Source organism: Neoarius graeffei, chromosome 15, assembly GCF_027579695.1.
Source record: "Neoarius graeffei isolate fNeoGra1 chromosome 15, fNeoGra1.pri, whole genome shotgun sequence".
Classification (NCBI taxonomy): Eukaryota; Metazoa; Chordata; class Actinopteri; order Siluriformes; family Ariidae; genus Neoarius; species Neoarius graeffei.
The window spans coordinates 47,604,384-47,628,357 of record NC_083583.1 but is presented as its reverse complement, the minus strand read 5'-3'; the positions used below and the strand labels follow the sequence as shown (position 1 = coordinate 47,628,357).

At 40.1% G+C, this 23,974-nt stretch overlaps 1 protein-coding gene across 6 annotated transcripts; it reads right to left on the bottom strand.

Annotated features, from left to right (window-relative positions):
• Positions 1 to 22,577, bottom strand: LOC132899538 (glutathione hydrolase-like YwrD proenzyme). 6 transcript variants are annotated; one of them, XM_060941509.1, is made up of 15 exons: positions 22,227 to 22,246; positions 22,036 to 22,122; positions 15,218 to 15,334; positions 15,008 to 15,083; positions 13,001 to 13,146; positions 12,171 to 12,324; positions 11,910 to 12,063; positions 8,256 to 8,462; positions 5,794 to 5,946; positions 5,560 to 5,647; positions 5,280 to 5,451; positions 4,442 to 4,598; positions 3,896 to 4,066; positions 2,352 to 2,436; positions 1 to 458 (listed from the first exon to the last, which is right to left on the bottom strand). In XM_060941509.1, the coding sequence occupies exons 5-15, from the start codon at positions 13,098 to 13,100 to the stop codon at positions 217 to 219; spliced, it is 1,683 nt and encodes a 560-aa protein (XP_060797492.1). In that variant the 5' UTR covers positions 13,101 to 13,146; positions 15,008 to 15,083; positions 15,218 to 15,334; positions 22,036 to 22,122; positions 22,227 to 22,246; the 3' UTR covers positions 1 to 216. The 6 variants fall into 6 exon arrangements, with proteins under 6 accessions (XP_060797492.1, XP_060797490.1, XP_060797491.1 ...); XM_060941507.1 differs by having other exon boundaries at positions 22,036 to 22,240; XM_060941512.1 differs by having other exon boundaries at positions 369 to 458; positions 3,896 to 4,061; positions 22,036 to 22,240.
• Positions 22,578 to 23,974: the final 1,397 nt, after the last annotated feature.

Here is a 23,974-nt window from a genome sequence, read left to right as displayed (position 1 = left end):
TATATTTCATTTTCATATAAAAACATTAAAAATACTTATCTGTAAAACATTTCAGCATTGTCTAATTAAAAAGAAAATAAGTGAAAGCAAATGGACCTGTCGATTTTCTTAAAGGCACTTTACTGTAGGTATATTATTGGGGTTCACTTGTTTTTTTCTTTTTCTTTTTTTTGTTCCACTAACCCTAATATGACATTTCTCACTTCATTTTTCTAGTTAATATCCCACAGCACATCCATCTGCCCTGGGATCAGATCCAGCCCACAGTACTCTCTCTTCTTCTGTTTTTTCATCAGTTAAGTCCCACCACCACTTTCCTATGCTGATAATTTGACCACGTCCAAACTGGTCCCGCTCATGCCCTTCTACTGGCCAGTTCACCATATGGCCCCGCCCTCTGAGCTCATCGGCCACACCTTGGTCCATGCCCGCTTCCAGATTGAGCTTCCACAGCTGTGCTGCACAAAGAGTTTAAACTTCTTACATGAATGCTTATGTAATAAGGTATGCTACAATAAAACATACCTTTATACATTTCTGTACAAAAAAAGTCTTAGGAATGAACCGAGAAGTGAAAAAGTAAACAAATCCAATCCAGGCACGTGCATTAGAAAAGACAAGTGGTTCAAAAAACAAAATCTAGCACACTGTTCCTGTCTTAAAATACTTGAATAAACTTTACACCAGACCATGATGATGAGATTTGTGGCTCAAAACGTCACCTTCTGGTGAGCTGTTTAATAAAGTATTTTAAAAGAGAAGCAGTGTGCTAGATTTTGTTTGTTGATCCAAAACTCTTACTTTTTAGTACAAATTTTGTTACAGATTTTTATTTTATGACTTCTACATTATCAAGTACAAAAAACATTTTAGATTTCCAAGCATTAGTTTTTCAGCACAGAATTAAATATTACAGAAAAAAAATGTTTGTATATCAGTAAAGAAAGCAGCATATTACATAAGAGAGCACTTTTCAGACGAAAAAAGAAAACATAATGAAGGCTGCTGGGTTTTGGTGCAAAATGAAGACGCGAGTGTGACCGTCAAAGTGTCCAGAAGACCTGTGGCTGGTTCTGTAAGATGCTCAGTAAAACCTACAGCTCATTTCCTAATAAAACTGCACTCACTGTACCTGAGACTTTTTAAAGCAAAGGGTTGTCACTCCAAATATTGACTTGGTTTATTGCCCTTTACAATATTTTTTTTAATGTAGAAACATTTAATTTCATTATTTTTAAGGCATCTTTGACAGCAGCATTTCTCTGCACAGTACTGTATGTTTAGCATTACATAAAGAATGTACACCGAGTTGCTAATTATAGCTGTGCCTTATAACCCAACATAGTCTCATACCTACTAACTCATAAATTCGTATAAAAAGATATGTTTAAGCTACGGTTAGGAGCAGGGATCATGCAAGTATCATCGGTCATTTAGGACAAACCTACTGATCAATCCACTCAATGCAACCAAATCAGTGCAGAGAAATTCCTCATGAGATTGAGTTACATTTCAATCTACAGAAATGGTCATATTTACTTTTAAATGTCTGTAACATCCAAGATCAACCATGTAAATTGAAAAATCTAAAATTAGGAAAAGTCAGGAATAGAACAGAATATCTTTGTCATTGTAACATGTACAACGAAACTGGACTGCGATCCTCATCAGTGTAAAACAAACTAATAAAAGGATTTAAATTAAGCTAAAACTTAAACTATATAAAAATTATAAAAACAGTCAAACTCACAGAGACAATAAGTAAACTAACAAACTAATAAACTACAACTAATGTTAAAAAAAAACCTAAAACTTAAAAACACTGTAAAAATGATAAAAATAGTCAAACACCACACACGCACACAAACTACATTCAACTGGAAACATTGCACAAATCCCTTATAAGTATATGGGAACAGAGAAATATTTGTAGTGCGTGTGCGCATGCTTATATTTGTGAAACTCATCCGTTGTCATTATTAAAGCAGCTAATCAATACCATGCTATCCCTAAACATCAGTAAACAAAAGGAAACCTTTTACCCCCCCCCCCCCCCTTTTTTTAATAAAAGTTGCATTTTTAAAGCAGTTTTCTTCCTGGGAACCAGCCAAACATTCCCACAAGGTAAAACTTGTCAGATATATTCCTTTTCACCCACCCAACTAATATTAGAATGTAAGCACACTAAAGGGTTAAATATCTAATAAATTTGAAAAATGAATTGAGCAAGTACTTGAAGTGCGTCAGTTTATTTAAATCTTCCACAGATGATGTGGATTAGAAGTGTCTGTTCAAACAATGTGTCTCATAGTTGAAAGCTTGAGAAGTTCAACCTCAAGTGAGAAACTTACCAGCTTGATCATACTGCATGAACACACGTGGGGCGTCGAGTGCACGCTGAGGATTCATGCCAAACTCTAACATATTGAGCAATACCTGCAGACGGAATATTCATATTATCTTATCTTTAAATCATTAAGACAAGGAACCAGTTCAGCCTACAATCAAGTTGTCCAGCTGCCCAACTATGATACATTGATAACTTGTCTTTTTTTTCCATCATACCATCCAGTGGCATTCACTTCCAGCCTGGAACTGCTCTCATAGCACTGACGTCAAGATTGTGTTGGAAAATACATTTGTCAGGAACTGAGTTTTACTTCAGTTTAAATCTATTTTCAAAAACATCCACATGAATCAAGCCACAGCTTCAATCAGAACATGGCTGTATTATTTGGGTCCAAATCTAATACCTGAGGCCCAAAACAGGTTTGGATTTTACTGGATAATGGAGCTGGACGTACACTTACTGCTCATTCATACATTCACACAGTTACCTAATCAGCCTATCGTGTAGCAGCAGTGTAAAGCAAAAATCGTGCAGATACAGGTCAAGAGCTTCAGTTAATGTTCACATTAAATATCAGAATGAAGAAAAAGTGAGATCTCTGTGACTTTGATCATGGCATGGTTGTTGATACCAGACAGGTTGGTTTGAGTATTTCATAAACTGCTAATCTCCTGGGATTTATACACAACAGTCTCTAGAATTTATACAGAATGGTGGTGGGGGGGGGGGGGGGGGGGGGGGGAGCAAGCGACAGTTTTGTGGGTGGGAACACCTTTTGGACAACCGAGGATGGAGAAAAATGGCCATATTGGTTCAAGCTGCCAGGAAGGATACAGTGATTCAAATAGTCACTCTTTACAGCCATGGTGAGCAGAAAAGCACCTCAGCACACATGAAAAAACGAACTTTTAGGTGGATGAGCTACAACAGCAAAAGTCCACATTAGGTTCTATTTCTGTCAGCCAAGAACAAGAATCTGAGGCCATCATGGGCACAAACCCGACCAAACTGGACAGCTGAAGATTAGAGGGGGGAAAAGAAAAAGAAGAAAAAAAAAAAAAAATCGCCTGGTCTTTTTCCAGTCTGCAACTATCCTTAAGGTTTGATTTGCGTTACCTGCTCATAGAAAAGCTTTATTTATTTACATTCTATTTTCTACTATTTAATAATAATAATAATAATAATAATAATAATAGAGATAAAAATTATGAAATTTCACACATGTAATGTAATTATGCCAGCCAGGAGGTTTTTCTTAAAATTACCAAATAAGCCAAGCTCCTCGTTGTTTCTTCTAAATTAATATTCTAAATGAAAACTGTTATTTGGAGAAACAATTTAACTTTAAGCAAAGACTTCTTGCTACAAAAATGCTACAAATATTTCTGATTCTAATTAACTTCATTATTAACTTGCCTTCTATGGTAAATATGGTACATTTAGATTGGTCATATGATTGTACGTTATGTATTTGTTCATGCTACATGAAAGTTCGTGACCGACTGCTTTCCCACATGTTAGATGTTAAATATTAGTGAAGCTCACCTGCACATGACCCTGAGGCTGCATGAAGCCCCCCATCACCCCAAAGGAGCAGAGGAGGTGCCCTGACAAAGGATCTGTGAGCATGGCAGGGATTATAGTGTGGTATGGCCTCTTCTTTGGACCTATGCAGTTCACATGAGTGGGATCCAGAGAGAAATAAGCACCTCTGTTCTACCAGGCAAAGGAAGAAATGGAGGGGGAAAAAACAAAACAAAAAAAACCCCTGTGCTATAAAACAAAAATTTATTTTACAATGGACTGTAAATCTTACAGCTGGAGGTGAATGACCTCTTCAGAGAACTAATGACTTGTACATAAAAAACTGATCCAGAAACTGCAAAATCGTCTATCAATAGAACATACTGTTGTTTTTTTTAATATTTGAAAATAATAAATACAGTATGTAAAGCTAAAAGAATTATGCTCCTTCAAATCCAGGGAAGTCTCTGCCCTTTTACATAATTATTTTCATCAATAAAGGCTTAATCAAAATACTTATACTTATTATTAATGATTCATTATCTGAGATAGAAGTTAGGGACGCACTTGCAAGGAAAATCCACAGTGTCGGGGGACAAGGCCAGTGCCAAAGCTCATGGAATTGCTGTTCACAAAGGAGCAGGCGTTTCCCTCTCCGTCCACCACAGTGAAATACACCGTGTCACTTCCTGTGGGAATCCCAGGCTCGCACACAGCCCTGGCTCTGATAGGAAAGTGAGCAGATCTCAGGGCTGCACAGTGTCAGTCATGTTTACAAGGGCCAAGTTCTTAAGCAGGAAAACAAGCAAGTCTCCCACAGGGATTACAGTTAGCACTTGTGTTTACAGCCTGGCTAATTCTCGAATTAAACTTTATTCAAATGTCATCAAAATCAATCAGTTATTCAACAGAGAAAAAAAGAAACACGCTTGAAATAGGAAATTTACTGTTTTGAGGAGTGTCATGTGTCATATCATTTCTATCACGTCACGTGTGGTATCACGGTACTACTTCATTTAGTATATGGGTTATAAGTACAGTCACGGGTGTTATCTACCCCCACACCCACCCACCTACACACACACACACACACACACACACACACAGTGTTGCCTGTTTGGATTTCCTTTAATCAACTGAAAGTCTAAAGTCTGCAGATTATTACTCTCTCTCTCTCTCTCTCTCTCTCTCTCTCATCCTATCAGAGCATCATGACAGGAGCAACAGAAAGGAGGGTGAAAGCGGCTTACACATTAAACAATCCTATCTAAAGTAAGCACAGTGCCTGGCACCAGCAGGTACCACAGAATGAGGAGGGAGGGAGGGAGGGAGGGAGGGAGGGAGGGGGAGAGAGAGAGAACGCTGAACTCACTTATAAAACGGATCCAATTTGTTCTAGCCTTACTTGTCCATTTGGATGAGCTGGGCTCGCTGGAGAGCATAATCCTTGGAAAGAAGCCCCTCCACAGGAACGTTCACCTTGTCTGGGTCTGTGCTGAAGTGCATGGTATCAGTCATGCTCAATTTCAGTGACTCAACCAGGATGTGCACGTAGTTGGCACTGTTGTGACCCAGATCTGTGTGTGACGTAAATGGATTTTCAGTTTATCTAAAATCAAAGTTTAGGGGTTGAAAACCACTGAAAAATTGACCTCTATAAAATAGAGATTAGAAATGTTTTGCACCTTTGATAGGAACATTTTCAAGGATATTAAGGGCAATAAGAGCTGCCATCCCTTGACTGTTGGGCGGGACCTCCCAAATTCGCACTGTCTGCGGAAATTATATATAAAAGCCATCATTCAAATTTACCATGGTTGCTCTATCATGTATGCACAAGTAATAAAAGGCTAATAAAAGGACCTGGCTGCAGAAGGGGAAATATTGATACAACAGATGTGCCTTTCTCTCTAACCTACTTTGTAATCGATGTAAATAGGCGTGATCTCAGTGCTGACGTGGTCCTTCATGTCATCCAAGCTCATCACGCCACCATTTTCTCGTACAGCATCAACCACAGCCTGGGCAATCCTGCCCTCATAGAAGCCTGTTCTCCCATGCAACACAAGCTCCTGACAATACATTATTATGCATGCACCAGATAAATGAACAGAAAGAGCACAGACCTAAGCACTACTATATATGGCCAATGGGAGTGATACTGTATCAGGGTAAAAATGACAGATTCAAAAGTCAAAAATCATACCAGTACTGATCATTTCCTGAAACAAACATGAATAATCTGTGTGTTTCAAAAGGGAAAGTCACACGTAGAAAAATCTGCAATGTGTTTGTACATTGGTGCTTGAAAGTTTGTGAACCCTTTAGAATTTTCTATGTTTCTGTATAAATATGACCTAAAACATCATCAGATTTTCACTCAAGTCCTAAAAGTAGATAAAGAGAACCCAGTTAAACAAATGAGACAAAAATATTATACTTGGTCATTTATTTATTGAGGAAAATGAGCCAATATTACATATCTGTGAGTGGCAAAAGTATGTGAACCTCTAGGATTAGCAGTTAATTTGAAGGTGAAATTAGAGTCAAGTGTTTTCAATCAATGGGATGACAATCAGGTGTGAGTGGGCACCCTGTTTTATTTAAAGAACAGCGATCTATCAAAGTCTGATCTTCACAACACATGTTTGTGGAAGTGTATCATGGCACGAACAAAGGAGATTTCTGAGGACCTCAGAAAAAGTGTTGTTGATGCTCATCAGGCTGGAAAAGGTTACAAAACCATTTCTAAAGAGTTTGGACTCCACCAATCCACAGTCAGACAGATTGTGTACAAATGGAGGAAATTCAAGACCATTGTTATCTTCCCCAGGAGTGGTCGACCAACAAAGATCACTCCAAGAGCAAGGCGTGTAATAGTTGGCGAGGTCACAAAGGACCCCAGGGTAACTTCTAAGCAACTGGAGGCCTCTCTCACATTGGCTAATGTTAATGTTCATGAGTCCACCATCAGGAGAACATGGAACAACAATGGTGTGCATGGCAGGGTTGCAAGGAGAAAGCCACTGCTCTCCAAAAAGAACATTGCTGCTCGTCTGCAGTTTGCTAAAGATCATGTGGACAAGCCAGAAGGCTATTGGAAAAATGTTTTGTGGATGGATGAGACCAAAATAGAACTTTTTGGTTTAAATGAGAAGCGTTATGTTTGGAGAAAGGAAAACACTGCATTCCAGCATAAGAACCTTATCCCATCTGTGAAACATGGTGGTGGTAGTATCATGGACTGGGCCCATTTTGCTGCATCTGGGCCAGGACGGCTTGCCATCATTGACGGAACAATGAATTCTGAATTATACCAGCAAATTCTAAAAGAAAATGTCAGGACATCTGTCCATGAACTGAATCTCAAGAGAAGGTGGGTCATGCAGCAAGACAACGACCCTAAGCACACAAGTCATTCTACCAAAGAATGGTTAAAGAAGAATAAAAGTTAATGTTTTGGAATGGCCAAGTCCTGACCTTAATCCAATTGAAATGTTGTGGAAGGACCTGAAGCAAGCAGTTCATGTGAGGAAACCCACCAATATCCCAGAGTTGAAGCTGTTCTGTATGGAGGAATGGGCTAAAATTCCTCCAAGCTGGTGTGCAGGACTGATCAACAGTTACCGGAAACGTTTAGTTGCAGTTATTGCTGCACAAGGGGGTCACACCAGATACTGAAAGCAAAAGTTCACATACTTTTGCCACTCACAGATATGCAATATTGGATCATTTTCCTCAATAAATAAATGACCAAGTATAATATTTTTGTCTCATTTGTTTAACTGGGTTATTTTTAATCTACTTTTAGGACTTGTGTGAAAATCTGATGATGTTTTAGGTCATATTTATGCAGAAATATAGAAAATTCTAAAGGGTTCACAAACTTTCAAGCAGCACTGTAAGGGTGCAGTTCTGTACAAAAGGCTTTGTTAAAAGTTAACTCAGGAATTTGTTGATTCTAGTCTATGCACTACAGTATGGTCAAAAAGCTATGAATGAAAAGCGTCACTGTGTCGTACCATCATTAATCTTAGGCAGGGCTTGTAGGTGTGTTCCTCATGGCATCATGGTGGACATTGTACATGAACACATCCAATAGCCACTCCTAGTGATGCAAGTGTATCCAATTTCAGTTATAAACGGATAATAATCTGTATTTATCAGTGATGCCTGAACCACCTTCAGCAATTTGGATATCTTTCAGTTAGAGATCAGAGGTTAACTCTGGCCCATTTTATGCAGGAGTTTGTTTTTTTTTAAATCCCCCTGTTATAGGCAAAAACAAATTCCAAACACGTTTATTACAATCTTGGAGAACCCTGTTAAGACCTTGATGATGTATATCATATATAAACTGTGCCCAAGGAATTCTATGTACCTGGAAGGTGCATGCAAGGTTGGGGTTGGTCATGATCTGTCCATGTTTAGGTGGCTGATTGTTTATGAGTAAATCTTGACCCAGTTCTCTCCCAGCAGCCCTCAGGGATTTGGTACCCTTAGCCCACTGGTACGCTGAAATCTCGGCCACTGGGAAACCATTCTGTGCCAGATCTATAGCTGGCTGTAGCAGGTCAGCTAAAGGCAGCTACCAAATTCACAAAGCACAGGTATAATTAACAGGCAGCATACATAAATAAATATATGCACATTAGATGATCTGAGATGTTATAGTACTTCTCAAACAGCAAGATTACTGGGTAACACTTTAATCCAGAGTAGTGTTTATAGGAGCACCCTGACAGCTGCATAAGCCCTTCATAACTGATATAATCCTACATGAACATTTATAAAGACTTGTTCCAATTTTCATCAGCAATCATAATGACAGCGATCCAATCTGAGTTGATATGAACATAACTCCTGATTCAAGTGACAGATTTTCTAAATGTACTGTAGTTTTCTATTAGGCTTACGTTAGAATATAATAACAAATGATTTTGTAGCTCAGTGAACTTCTGGTATTAAACAAAATGCAAAATTATGATCATGTCAAACATCAGTCTAAATTAAGGTTTTATATATTAGATTTGTTGTTAGAGCTTTCTATTGTTCTTCATAAATATTTTCTGTAAAGTAGAATTAAAGTCAAATATTTGTTAGACGTATGTTCATGATATATTTCAGTCATAGCAGGGTTTTTAAAGTATTATAAAGCATTTTAGTATAAATACGGAGGTGATTATAGGAAATCAGGCACGCTGATTGGTCGAGAAATTTGGACTATTTCTCAATAATCACCTCGAACAATCTGGTAAATTGCCAGCCAACTGCTTTGTCACCATAAGTGAGGAAGAATTACAAATTATGAAAGAAAAAATGCTGTTCCTAAAAGCAATAAAGATGCTACAAAGTTTGGTCGAAAACTATTCAAAGGTAAGGTGGAATTGTGATTTATTTTATCCATTTCAAAACAAAGTATTTTATGTGAGTCGGTGTAGATAAGTGACAAGTCCACGCACATTACATTTGCATGCCACTTTTGAAGTTTGAAATAATTTTTTTAATATGATTTTTTTTTTTAAATAAATCACCTGTGTATTTACTGTATGCTAAAACAATTATCCACCTCAGGCTCAGTGAATATTGGTGAATAATAACCTCGACTTCGTCTCTTGTTAAATAAACAGAAATAAGAGCAACTTAAGAAAGGGCCAGAAAAAAAAAACATAAATATACTTTTTTTTTTTTGCAGGCCGGTTTCCATCAAATCGTGCGCTCTGATTGGCTCGCAAGCGGTCCGGAATCCTACAATCCAGACCCCGGTTACGGACCTTTGGTGACTCGCTCGTTCACAACAACAAACATAGTAGCAATTTTTTGTCAACATTTATTTTCGCATTTCACGATGATGAAAGCACCTGAAAGCACTTGAAAGCACTTTTGTGTCGCCTAGATCAAGTTTTTTTATTTTTGGAAAATTCTGACCTGATGTAGCTTGTCAAACAGGTTTTTGATGAGCTTGTAGCAGGTTTGTTCTAAATCTGGTTTCCCTTTCGGGCGCTCTCATTTTCTGTTAGAATTTGGTAAAGAAAAAAATAAATATATTATTTACCAGCTTAAGGTCGGTCTGTATCGTGAAATACCATGACCTCGGCCCAGAGGCCTCGGTCGGTATTTTCAAGACCTCGGTCACGGTATTTCACGATACAGACCTCCCAGCTGGTAAATAATATTTATTTTTTTCGCAGTCTGGTTTCCATCAAATCCTGCGCTCTGATTGGCTGGCGAGCGGGTCCGTATCCTACGATACGGACCCCAGTTACAGACCTCTGGCAACTCGCTCATTCACAGCAACAAACATAGTAGCATTTTTGTCAACATTTATTTTCGCATTTCTCAGGAGAATAGCATTAATTTTACAGCATGGATAGTGATAACGACAGTGTTCACAGCGAAAGTGAGTTTTACTACCCTGAGGAAGAAGAAATAAAAGAAAACATTTCAGGAGAAAGCTAAAAACCTGTAACTGTTGCTAATGCCGAGCAAAAACATGGCTGAATCCTGAATGACTCAATTTTATATAAATAGGGGACTACATAGGCGGCAAAATGTAGTGTTTTTTTTCCTGCCATGGAAGTGCACTTGTATACTGAGGAGGAAGCAATTTGCATTACAGCCGTGAATGAGGATTCAAAATGGCAGCTTGGCTCGTTTTCCCTTTCGGGCGCTCTCGTTTTCTGTTAGAATTTGTTAAAGAAAAAAAATAATACATTATTTGCCAGCTTAAGGTCGGTCCGTATGGTGAAATACCGTGACCTCGGCCTTGAATACTGACCTCGGCCCAGAGGGCCTCGCTCAGTACTTTCAAGACCTCGGTCACGGTATTTCACGATATGGACCTCCCAGCTGGTAAATAACATATATGTATCTTGTTACATTGTAATGTTATTGTTAAAACCTTCACTATATAACAGTGTTTTATATCAGAGTTTCATGTAACTGTAGAATTCAGGAGACACGACAGAGTATCTTCTGGAAATAGTCACTTCTGTTCATTCTGTTCCAGTTGAACCCTCATTTACCCAGCTTTGTCACATGACTACCATTTTCTAACTGATATTACAAAAGAACAGTGACTACAAAGTCACTTAGTATGAGGACTAAAGTATAATAAATATTTATGCAGATTTCTATGAGTTGTCATGAGGGATTCTGTACGTGCCCTTCCTTTAGCCCTATGAATCCTCCCCTGAAAAAAGTGTTACTGAATATTATACTGTATGCTGCATCATTTGTAAGTCCACTGAGAACAATGGGCTTACATCTGACAAAACATTAAATGTGAATGTCAGCACTGCAGATGTTTAGTGAGTTCAGGTTGAAATGGCAATCAGAAATTACAGGAAAGCAGAGCAAAGTGATGACTAGACATGGAGGAAGTGCATAAAAGGGTGAACGGAACTAGCAATTGAAAAAAAACACATGGAAATGCTGAATGCAATATCACGCAGGCCCATGGACTACAGCCAAGCATATGCAGCGATAAATATGGCTAAAATTAAAAACAAGGATGTGGGGCCATTAGCAACAGTCACTAGGGCCTGTATCTAAAACACTATTGTGCTGTGAAGCATTGAGGCACTTCAGATAATATGCCTACCATTTTGGCACTGAATACACGGGTGTGGCCTTCCTGAATATCATCATTTCGTGCCCTTAAGTTTGATCAGCTCAAAATGGCCCATTTTACATTTTACTGAAAGCACAATAACCATAAAGCTCGAGGTTTTTATATAAATACATGCAGCCAGTCTAACTGTGAGCATAGGTAAACACAAGGTTCATTCTCAGTGGAGGAAAATAATCAATGATCGTATGGTGTGATGCAACCTGACACAAAGTGGATTTAACGTGATCGTGTAATAGTTTTCCTAATAGGCTGTTAATATATAGTGGTTATTATTATTATTTTTTAAAGATACTAAATCACTACAAAAATATCTGCACTAAAACACTATTGGACAGGACATCCAGCTCGACATAAATATTTATCAGGATCACTTCCAGCTCAGGAATGGTGTAAACAAAGTACCTTTTTGCTTCCAAATAAGGTCACTGTGTCACACCAACATGCTGCAGCTCCAGGGACAGTGACATTGAAGGCATGGCAGCTCGGTGGTGGGTTACTCTGATTGAATCCACACCTCTCCATCAGTTCCAGAGTCAGAGCTTTAGGACTCCTTCCACTAAAACACACATAACCAGACAGTAATGTTAGTAATCAGCACCAGGGTGCTGCCCACTACAACTACCATACAATATATGTTCTTTTTTGGCCTATGTGTCTCCTCACCTCCCATTAAGTCCTCGCACCTGTCTGGTGGCAGCATCATAAAAGAGACAAAAGGCATCTCCTCCGAGGCCTGTACTTGCAGGCTCGGTTACATTCAAAGCCGCGGCCACAGCGACAGCAGCGTCTGCAGCGTTTCCGCCTCTTTTCAGGATTTCTGTGATGGAAAACCATTTAAGCTCTCAACATAGTCGCACACATAACTAAAAGCTAGATGGCCTAGTGGGTTCTGTTAATACACTACCGTTCAAAAGTTTGGGGTCACTTTGAAATTTCCTTATTTTTTAGAAGAAAAGCACTGTTCTTTTCAATGAAGATCACTTTAAACTAATGAGAAATCCACTCTATACATTGCTAATGTGGTAAATGACTATTCTAGCTGCAAATGTGTGGTTTTTGGTGCAATATCTCCATAGGTGTATAGAGGCCCATTTCCAGCAACTCTCACTCCAGTGTTCTAATGGTACAATGTGTTTGCTCATTGCCTCAGAAGGCTAATGGATGATTAGAAAACCCTTGTACAATCATGTTAGCACAGCTGAAAACAGTTGAGCTCTTTAGAGAAGCTATAAAACTGACCTTCCTTTGAGCAGATTGAGTTTCTGGAGCATCACATTTGTGGGGTCGATTAAATGCTCAAAATGGCCAGAAAAATGTCTCGACTATATTTTCTATTCATTTTACAACTTATGGTGGTAAATAAAAGTGTGACTTTTCATGGAAAAAACAAAATTGTCTGGGTGACCCCAAACTTTTGAACGGTAGTGTATATCCTCTAACAAAGCAGCTTAGAGAAGCTCTGCATGACCGTATATCAATATTCAGTTTCCCACCTAGTCCAATGCTGGATGCTAGAGGCTGACTGGAGGCCACACAGCCATTCAAGCAGACGACTGGTGAGCGGCGAGACAAGAATACCAAATCAGCTTGCATTTTCTTTCTTCAAGAGGGAAACAATCTCCTGATTTAAGGTGAAGCACTACAGGTTAAAAAAAAAAAAAAAGATTATTTTAGCCAAACATTTTTCAGATTTGTGCACAGTATCCACAACATCTTTTCTTAGCTACAAAAAAAAAAAAAACACCGCTAAAACTCAAGAGACATTTATTTCTACTCTAATTCCATTCGTGTCATATCAGAAAGTTTTATCAAATTTGAGGAAGGCTGATCTCTGCACAAGTCACATTATGTCATATCCCTAAAAAGCTTGTTTCCTGTTTTGTGTCATTATGGCATACATGTTCATTTTTCTTTATTAAAAAAACCCCCACACATATACACATGCATGCACGCATGCACAAAACACCCCAAACTGTATTTAAAAACCTGATTTTCTGAAAGTCTGTCATTATTTATATTCATAACCAAAAACCTATTTAGCGAGATATTCCTGAGGAATTTCTCAAAATGTTAATAATTGTATTTATGATCACTTTTATACCGCAAATGACAAATACAGACGGGTGGCAAATTAAAGGAAAAACAAACATAATGGCTCTTAGTAAGACACTGGGTCTTCACAAGCTACCAGAACAGCTTCATTGTTTCTTGGCACATATTCAAGTCTCCTTCTTATACTGGAGTGATGGACACATTCTTCCAAAAGACATTCCTGCAACTGGTGCTGTGATGGTGTTGGTGCAGGACGCTGTCTAACACGTCACTCCAAAATGTCCCGTATGTGTTCATGTGGGTTGTGATCTTGTGACAGGAGGTGACAGGATATAATCTACATCATTTTCATACTCAAACCATTTAGTGAGTCCTCACCACTCCCATCAGCATAGAAATGTTTCATCATATGATAAAGGTGTTCAGTCAGAAGAACTTTGAATCGATTTGCAGTGATGCTTTCCTCTCAGGAGACAAGTGGACACAAACCATGACAGAAAAATCTCCTCTGTGTTTTTTTTTTTATAGGTTTTCTACCTGCCTGTGCCCCAATACTGACCAAGAAACACTAGGCTTGGTCATCAACTGCTAAGAAGTTAATAATAAATAAGCATGCGCATTAACAAACTGCTGAAATAAACCGATTATTTGCTACTAGATAACTGGGTCAGAGCATCTCCAAAATGGTAGGTGTTGTGTTGTTGCCGGTATGCAGGGGTTAGTACCTACCAAAAGTGACCCAAGGAAGAACAACCAGTGAACCGGTGACAGGGTCATGGGGACTGATTCGTGTGGGGAGCAAAAACTAGCCCTTCTGCTCTGGGGTGGGTTTCCCGATAACATTGCACTTTAGGGCTAAAGAACAAATTTAAAGACAAACTTTGTCTCTGTACATGGTTTTCCACTGTTTTCTTCATGGTGGTTTTCTTACTCACTCATAAGAAAGATTCTTATGAGCAACTCTGCTAAGAGCTTTACAGTGCTCGTCCTCGCTAAAGGCATTAGTAGTTGCTAAATCCATCTGATGAGGTCACATGGCGTTTGTTTTTAACCAAACGCCAATGAACTATAAAGAGCTTAAAATATGTTAATATATTGTATTGTCATTAAGCATTACATACAGTTAGGTCCATATATATTTGGACACTGACACAAATTGTTTTTTTTACCTGTTTACTGAAACATATTCAAGTTATAGTTATATAATGGACATGGATATAAAGTCCAGACTTTCAGCTTTCATTTGAGGGTATCCACATTAAAATTGGATGAAGGGTTTAGGAGTTTCAGCTCCTTAACATGTGCCACCCTGTTTTTAAAGGGACCAAAAGTAATTGGACAATTGACTCAAAGGCTATTTCATGGGCAGGTGTGGGCAATTCCTTCGTTATGTCATTCTCAATTAAGCAGATAAAAGGCCTGGAGTTGATTTGAGGTGTGGTGCTTACATTTGGAAGATTTTGCTGTGAAGAAGACATGCGGTCAAAGGAGCTCTCCATGCAGGTGAAACAAGCCATCCTTAAGCTGCGAAAACAGAAAAAAACTCATCCAAGAAATTGCTACAATATTAGGAGTGGCAAAATCTACAGTTTGGTACATCCTGAGAAAGAAAGAAAGCACTGGTGAACTCATCAATGCAAAAAGACCTGGACACCCACAGAAGACAACAGTAGTGGATGATCGCAGAATAATTTCCATGGTGAAGAGAAACCCCTTCACAACAGCCAACCAAGTGAACAATGCTCTCCAGGAGGTAGGCGTATCAATATCCAAATCTACCATAAAGAGAAGACTGCATGAAAATAAATACAGAGGGTTCACTGCACGATGCAAGCCACTCATAAGCCTCAAGAATAAAAAGGCTAGATTGGACTTTGCTAAAAAACATCTAAAAAAGCCAGCACAGTTCTGGAAGAACATTCTTTGGACAGATGAAACCAAGATCAACCTCTACCAGAATGATGGAAAGAAAAAAGTATGGTGAAGGCGTGGCACAGCTCATGATCCAAAGCATACCACATCATCTGTAAAACACGGCGGAGGCAGTGTGATGGCTTGGGCATGCATGGCTGCCAGTGGCACTGGGTCACTAGTGTTTATTGATGATGTGACACAGGACAGAAGCAGCCGGATGAATTCTGAAATATTCAGAGACATACTGTGTGCTCAAATCCAGCCAAATGCAGCCAAACTGATTGGTCGGCGTTTCATAATACAGATGGGCAATGACCCAAAACATAAAGCCAAAGCAACCCAGGAGTTTATTCAAGCAAAGAAGTGGAATATTCTTGAATGGCCGAGTCAGTCACCTGATCTCAACCCAATTGAGCATGCATTTCACTTGTTAAAGACTAGACTTCAGACAGAAAGGCCCACAAACAAACAGCAACTGAAAACCGCTGCAGTAAAGGCCTGGCAGAGCATTAAAAAGGAGGAAACGCAGCATCTGGTGATGTCCATGAGTTCAAGACTTCAGGCAGTCATTGCCAACAAAGGGTTTTCAACCAAGTATTAGAAATGAACATTTTATTTACAATTATTTAATTTGTCCAATTACTTTTGAGCCCCTGAAATGAAGGGATTGTGTTTAAAAAATACTTTAGTTCCTCACATTTTTATGCAATCATTTTGTTCAACCCACTGAATTAAAGCTGAAAGTCTGAACTTCAACTGCATCTGAATTGTTTTGTTCAAAATTCATTGTGGACAATGTACAGAACCAAAATTAGAAAAATGTTCTCTGTCCAAATATTTATGGACCTAAATGTAAATGCAAGTGCATCTCAAATAATTAGAATACCGTGAAAAAAGTACATTTTTTTTGTAATTTAATTCAAAAAGGTAAACTTTCATATATTCTACATTCATTACATGTAAAGTGAAATATTTCAGACTTTTGTTTGTTTTAAGTTTGATGATTATGGCTTATAGCTCATGAAAATCAGAAATCCAGTATCTCAAATTATTAGATTATTATTAGAAGATCCATCAAAAATAAAATTACAATACAGAAATGTCCAACTTCTGAAAAGTATATTCATTTATACACTCAATACTTGGTTGGGACTCCTTTACCATGAATTACTGCATCAATGTGGCGTGGCATGGAAGCAATCAGCCTGTGGCACTGCTGAGGTGTTATTAAAGCCCAGGATGCTTTGATAGCGGCCTTTAGCTCGTCTGTATTTTTGGGTCGGGTGTTTCTCATCTTTCTCTTGACAATAGCCCATAGATTTGCTTTGGGGTTCAGGTCAGGAGAGTTGGCTGGCTAATCAAGCACAGTAATATCATAGTCAACAAACCATTTGGTAGTAGTTTTGGCACTGTGGGCAGGTGCTAAGTCCTGCTGGAAAAGGAAATTGGCATCTCCATAAAGCTCATCAGCAGATGGAAGCATGAAGTGCTCTAAAAATCTCCTGGTAGACGGCTACATTGACTTTGGACGTGATAAAACAGTGGACCAACACCAGCAAATGACATGGCACCCCAAATCATCACAGCCTGTGGAAACTTCACACTGGACTTCAAACACCTTGGATTCTGTGCCTCTCCACTCTTCCTCCAGACTCTAGGACCTTGATTTCCAATTGAAATGCAAAATTTACTGAAAAATCTAAAAAGAGGACTTTGGACTACTGAGCAACAGTCCAGTTCTTTCTCTCCTTAGCCCAGGTAAGACTCTTCTGACGTTGTCTCTGGTTCAGGAGTGGCTTGATATTAAGAATGTGACAGTTGTAGCCCCTTTCCTGAAGACATCTGTGTGTGGTGGCTCTTGATGCACTGACATCAGCCTCAGTCCACTCCTTGTGAAGCTCTCCTAAGTTCTTGAATTGACTTTTCTTGACAATCCTCTCAAGGCTGCTGTTATCCCTGTTGTTTGTGCACCTTTTCCAGCCAGTCTTTTCAGCAATGACCTCCTGTGGCTGACCCTCCTTGTGGAGGGTGTCAATCTATTGGAAAAATGTCAGGTCAGCAGTCTTCCCCATGATTGTGGTTGTGTGCACTGAACTAGACCAAGAGATACACTGTATTTATACTGTTTTACTCAAACTTGAAGTGAAATATTCTTATATTTTGAGATTTTTTTGCACTGTAGGCCATAATTATCAAAATTAAAATAGAAAAATGTTTGAAACATTTTAGTTTATGTGTACTGAGTTTAGAATATATAAAATTTTTACTTTTTTTAAATAACTGATGGAAAATATTGAACTTTTTCACAATATTATAATTGTTTGAGATGTGCTAGTGTATATTTATGAATGCCAAACTGTGGCAACATTTCTGCTACAACCAAACCTCCATATGGGCGTGAATCAATTGAATTGGAGTGCGATTCAGATTCTGTGTAAAGGAAATGACAGTAAGTGCGTAATCAAGTGTTGCCAATTTAGTAACTTTAGACCCATGTAAGAGTGACAAATCTCATGACTTTTTGAGCAGATGTTAGCAACTGTTCTACACTCAGTACATCCCTCCACTCCAGCTCACATCACAGCTGTTCATTCTGTATGGTCAGAGAACAAGTTCCGTGCATCTGCATATAAAGTTTGACTGAATTTGCGTGAGCCTATGTTCACAACAACCAATCACTGATCATCACTGCTCCCAACAACCAATCACTGTTCAACATTGCTTGTTCCACCCACACATTTTAGTCCTTCATTTTAAAGTCTCTTGTTGACTATATTTACAAGTAATAAATTAAAAGTTATTAAAGCGTGTTCCATCCGTTACCATTTCGTGTCTATTTCCCAACTAATAAGCACCACTGCTTTTTTTTTTGTATTTTTACTTGTAATATTTAATCACGATTAATCGCATTGTTGTCCATAGTTAACTCGCGATTAATCACAACTTAGTCGCACATTTTTTATCTGTTCTAAATGTACCTTAAAGGAGATATGCAGAACCTTTATTTTTAAATACATTTGAGTGAATAGTATCTCCATCCTTGACTCTTGTATGCTACATAAACGGGAATAATATAAATTTTTTTTTTTGAGAGTTAAAATTGACTGCAAAGTTGGCATTGGAGCTGCCCCGCTAAGCCAGCCAGCCCTGAGTGCGTGACGTCACAGCGGTAACCGGTTTTAAGGCCGAGGCCTTTGACAGCTAAAGACCAAAGTCATATCAATAAAAATTTATGGTGAAAGTAAGAAATAGCGTTACCGACTTGCTCAACTAAGACTGATTTGACTTCACTGATTGTGGGTTGACTCTCCTTAAAACAGGATAGGCGTTATAACTTCTGCAGCATGCATGTACATGCATGCATTTTCACTGATAAAACGTAAAAGGCTAATTAAGTAATCAGATGAACTGACAATCACATTCTGAAGCAAATTAAATAATCTTATACCAGTAACTTAAACACACAATACAAGTTACATGTATTAATCTAAATGCAGGTAAACAATGAGTGGTGTTTTTGTTGTTCTGTATCCAAATGAGAGTCGCAGCTTACCTGTCTGCGTTCTCGCTTCTTGAAGGCCGACTTTGTGGCTGATTGTTTAAAAACAATTTGACTTTCAGTTGTTCGTTCAGTTCTCTGTTCATTCGCTTCTTCCACATAAGGGCGAGATATTGCTGCTGAGGCAAGCATATCCAGCAGAGAAATCAGATGGCTGGTCCACTCGTTCTCCATTTTCTCCATATGGAGTACTCCACCATTACTGCTCAGCTCAGGCAATTACTAAAACCAGGGACAGGATGTCACCGATTTTAGCAACAACTGCAGGGAGGTCACTGCCCGAGCGATAACATGTCCCGTCCCGTTCCGTCCCGGGTTTTACCAACAACCCTCGGCTCACACACTGGGAGAACTGGTGCAACTGAACTTCATCTCATCTCATTATCTCTAACCGCTTTATCCTTCTACGGGGTCGCAGGCAAGCTGGAGCCCATCCCAGCCGACTACGGGCGAAAGGCGGGGTACACCCTGGACAAGTCGCCAGGTCATCACAGGGCTGACACATAGACACAGACAACCATTCACACCTACGGTCAATTTAGAGTCACCAGTTAACCTAACCTGCATGTCTTTGGACTGTGGGGGAAACCGGAGCACCCGGAGGAAACCCACGCGGACACGGGGAGAACATGCAAACTCCACACAGAAAGGCCCTCGCCGGCCCTGGGGCTCGAACCCAGGACCTTCTTGCTGTGAGGCGACAGCGCTAACCACTACACCACCGTGCCGCCCCGCAACTGAACTTACTTTTTTAAAATAAAATACTTTCCTTTTCTTGTAGTTTTCTTTTCCTTTAATTGTTGGTACTGCACCCTGTTTCAATACGGGCTTATAGCTAACGCTTCTGAACAGATCAGAGGTCTCGTACGAGTCTTCAGTAAAATGTGCAGAGCAGAGGAGAGACCACTTCGTAGGTGCCCAATGTGCCCGTGAACTTCTCACAAAACGTGTCCAAATCTTTGCAGTTTGAACATTCTATGGCCATGAATGCAGCATAAATCCACCTTCTGTCGTGTTGCTGCACCCGCCAGCAACAGATCGACATGGCATGGCGATAAATTAGCTCAAAATGGAAGCTCGAAATTGCAGTCAGCTCTGTGTTTTAGTATATAGCAAAAATGGCAATGAGACAGATAGACTTCCTGCGGTGACGTCACAGATGCCAAGGTGCCACTCAGACCGCTACCTATATGAATCATTTTAATTGTAAAAATGACTATATTAGATTTATTGTTAACGCTTAAAACTATTCCTATGCCATTCTTGAGGTCTCAAGGCATTTATAAGCAAAACATGAGGCCATGGTTCTGCGGATCTCCTTTAAAGGAACAGTCCACCGTACTTCCATAATGAAATATGCTCTTATCTGAATTGAGACGAGCTGCTCCGTACCTGTCCGAGCTTTGCACGACCTCCCAGTCAGTCAGACGCGCTGTCACTCCTGTTAGCAATGTAGCTAGGCTCAGCATGGCCAATGGTATTTTTTGGGGCTGTAGTTAGATGCGACCAAACTCTTCCGCGTTTTTCCTGTTTACATAGGTTTATATGACCAGTGATATGAAACAAGTTCAGTTACACAAATTGAAACGTAGCGATTTTCTATGCTATGGAAAGTCGGCACTATAATGACAGGCGTACTAACACCTTCTGCGCGCTTCGGCAGCGCATTGATACGGAGCTCAGATATCAATGCGCTGCCGAAGCGCGCAGAAGGTGTTAGTACGCCTGTCATTATAGTGCCGACTTTCCATAGCATAGAAAATGACTGCGTCTGACTGACTGGGAGGTCGCGCAAAGCTCGGACAGGTACGGAGCAGCTCGTCTCAATTCAGATAAGAGCATATTTCATTATGGAAGTATGGTGGACTGTTCCTTCAAAGTGCATATCACGGGTAAATTCAGGAGCAAGATCAATGTAATTCTATTTTATATTAAACTTTGGTCAAATATCTGTCACATTTTGCATTTTGTACATTTTTTTTTTTATCTTGCACAATACCAGACAAAATTCAGTTGAAATCAAGCCATTTGAGGCGAATTGGTCCGCCTCTGAAAAAACTTGGCATTTGGATTTCCCGGGAAACATTGATTTTCGTGACGTCACGTGCGGGACGCCTCCTTCTGAATCCTACGTCAACGTTGGTTTGTTTATGAGAAAATGACCTGGTGGTTTTCTGCAAATTTCTTCGTTATCACACAATTATTAAAATGGTTAACAGATGTATCATAGGAGGGTGTAGCAACACCAATCTTGATGGGATTAGTACTCATCATTTCCCAAAAGACCGGACAATGAGAGAGAAATGGGAGCGCTTGGTCTACACAGGCTGTGCACTGAAACCGTGCAAAGCTCGCGCAGCCTGCTGGCACTTCCGCAGGTAACGTCACGAATCTGGCTCCAGACTCCCTTGGGATTTTTCCAGAAGCGTTTTGCTATTTTATTTTTTTCTGCTGTAGACAGATGGCCTTGTGCAAAATTACCCTTCTGGATGAGTGTGTAAAGGGACATACTTTCATATAAAAAAAAAACGAAATTGGTCCAGAATATGCACTTTAAAGGGTTACTTTTCAAGGTTTGAGGGAGTGGGAGTGGGGACACATGCTTGCTTTCTGCAAATGTATGTAGCCAGGTCAGGAAGGATAATGCTGGACACAGCAAAAATCATTTTTGTGGGTATTTTATTCCCTAGGTGCATTTTAAAAATAAAGCATTGTTAGCTTTATCATTTTGAGAGTTGAGTACAATTTAGCATGAACAAAACAATATAGTATTTCCTCTGGTTCTGTCTTTAACTTCCAGCTTCACACTATGCAGTAAACTAAACTAAACAAAGTCAGTGATGTGGTCTCTGGACAACAGTAGTGGCTGTCGTTAAATAAAGAAAATAAAAACACAAAACCCAAATAAATACATTTGTTAAGCCACAGAGCACATAAAGATGTTTTACAGTAAAATGCAGTAACTCTGTAAACTGCATTTATAAACACTTTTACATCACTCACACATTTCTGAGAATAAAACAAACCCTCTCACACCAGTGTGCAGCCTACACACACACATCTGGATCTTAACATGTCTTCTTTTCTCCCCTGTGGACCATCAAAAGCATTAAAATACACACATTTTATGTAAACAGTCAGAATGCAACAATATCAATCGAGTCTGTACACAAGTGCACTTTATCACGACTTACGCCCAGCAGCTAGTCACCACGTCACTCGTTTCCGCTACGTCACTTCCTGATTTCGCAACCTATGGGGGAGGGGCGCAGAACTTGTGTTAAATGGGCTTTAAAAAAAAATTGTGGCGTTAAAAGGAAGTTGCGTTGCGTTAACTTCGACAGTCCTAATTTTTTACTTCATTATATCATGTGTGAGAAGTCATAATATTTTGTTAATATATCTTCTTTCTTCTTCTTTTGGCTGCTCCTGATTAGGGCTCGCCACAGCGGATCCTTCGTCTCCATTGAAAGAAAAGAAAGCACAACTTTATTCGTCACACACTTGTGAAATTTCCTCTCTGCATTTAACCCAGATTGTGAAATTTCCTCTCTGCATTTAACCCTGATACAGTGAACAGGGCGGCACGGTGGTGTAGTGGTTAGCGCTGTCGCCTCACAGCAAGAAGGTCTGGGTTCGAGCCCCGTGGCCGGCGAGGGCCTTTCTGTGTGGAGTTTGCATGTTCTCCCCGTGTCCGCGTGGGTTTCCTCCGGGTGCTCCGGTTTCCCCCACAGTCCAAAGACATGCAGGTTAGGTTAACTGGTGACTCTAAATTGACCGTAGGTGTGAATGGTTGTCTGTGTCTATGTGTCAGCCCTGTGATGACCTGGCGACTTGTCCAGGGTGTACCCCGCCTTTCACCCGTAGTCAGCTGGGATAGGCTCCAGCTTGCCTGCGACCCTGTAGAAGGATAAAGCGGCTAGAGATAATGAGATGAGATGAGATCTTCTTTCTTCTTCTTTTGGCTGCTCCTGATTAGGGCTCGCCACAGCGGATCCTTCGTCTCCATTGAAAGAAAAGAAAGCACAACTTTATTCGTCACACACTTGTGAAATTTCCTCTCTGCATTTAACCCAGATTGTGAAATTTCCTCTCTGCATTTAACCCTGATACAGTGAACAGGGCGGCACGGTGGTGTAGTGGTTAGCGCTGTCGCCTCACAGCAAGAAGGTCTGGGTTCGAGCCCCGTGGCCGGCGAGGGCCTTTCTGTGTGGAGTTTGCATGTTCTCCCCGTGTCCGCGTGGGTTTCCTCCGGGTGCTCCGGTTTCCCCCACAGTCCAAAGACATGCAGGTTAGGTTAACTGGTGACTCTAAATTGACCATAGGTGTGAATGTGAGTGTGAATGGTTGTCTGTGTCTATGTGTCAGCCCTGTGATGACCTGGCGACTTGTCCAGGGTGTACCCCGCCTTTCGCCCGTAGTCAGCTGGGATAGGCTCCAGCTTGCCTGCGACCCTGTAGAAGGATAAAGCGGCTAGAGATAATGAGATGAGATGAGATACAGTGAACACACACACACATACCCAGAGCAGTGGGCAGCCATGCTAACAGCGCCTGGGCAGCAGTTGGGAGTTAGGCACCTTGCTCAAGGCCGTCCCATATTAACCTCACCGCATGTCTTTGGACTGTGGGGGAAACCCACGTAGACACGGGGAGAACATGCAAACTCCACACAGAAAGGCCCTCGCTGGCTGCTGGGCTCGAACCCAGAACCTTCTTGCTGTGAGGCGACTGTGCTAACCACTACACCACCGTGCCACTCAATTGCTCCCTGTCTTCCGTGTCCTTCTCTACCACTTTCATGTCCTCTCTCACCACATCCATGTATCTCCATCCTCAACATTCTCCTTCCAACATGCTCTGCATCTCTTCTCAGGATGTGCCCATACCATCTCACTCTCATCTCTCTGAGCTTAATTCCCAAGCTCTACACATGTGCTGTC

Coding starts and splice junctions, on each gene's coding strand:
- LOC132899538 (XM_060941511.1), bottom strand. CDS start 13,100: ATGCAAGCTGATTTGGTATTCTTGTCTCGCCGCTCACCAGTCGTCTGC. Junction 12,325..13,000: donor AGCATCCAGCATTGGACTAG/GTGGGAAACTGA, acceptor TTTCCATCACAG/AAATCCTGAAAAGAGGCGGA. Junction 4,067..4,441: donor ACTGTGGATTTTCCTTGCAA/GTGCGTCCCTAA, acceptor TTTGCCTGGTAG/AACAGAGGTGCTTATTTCTC.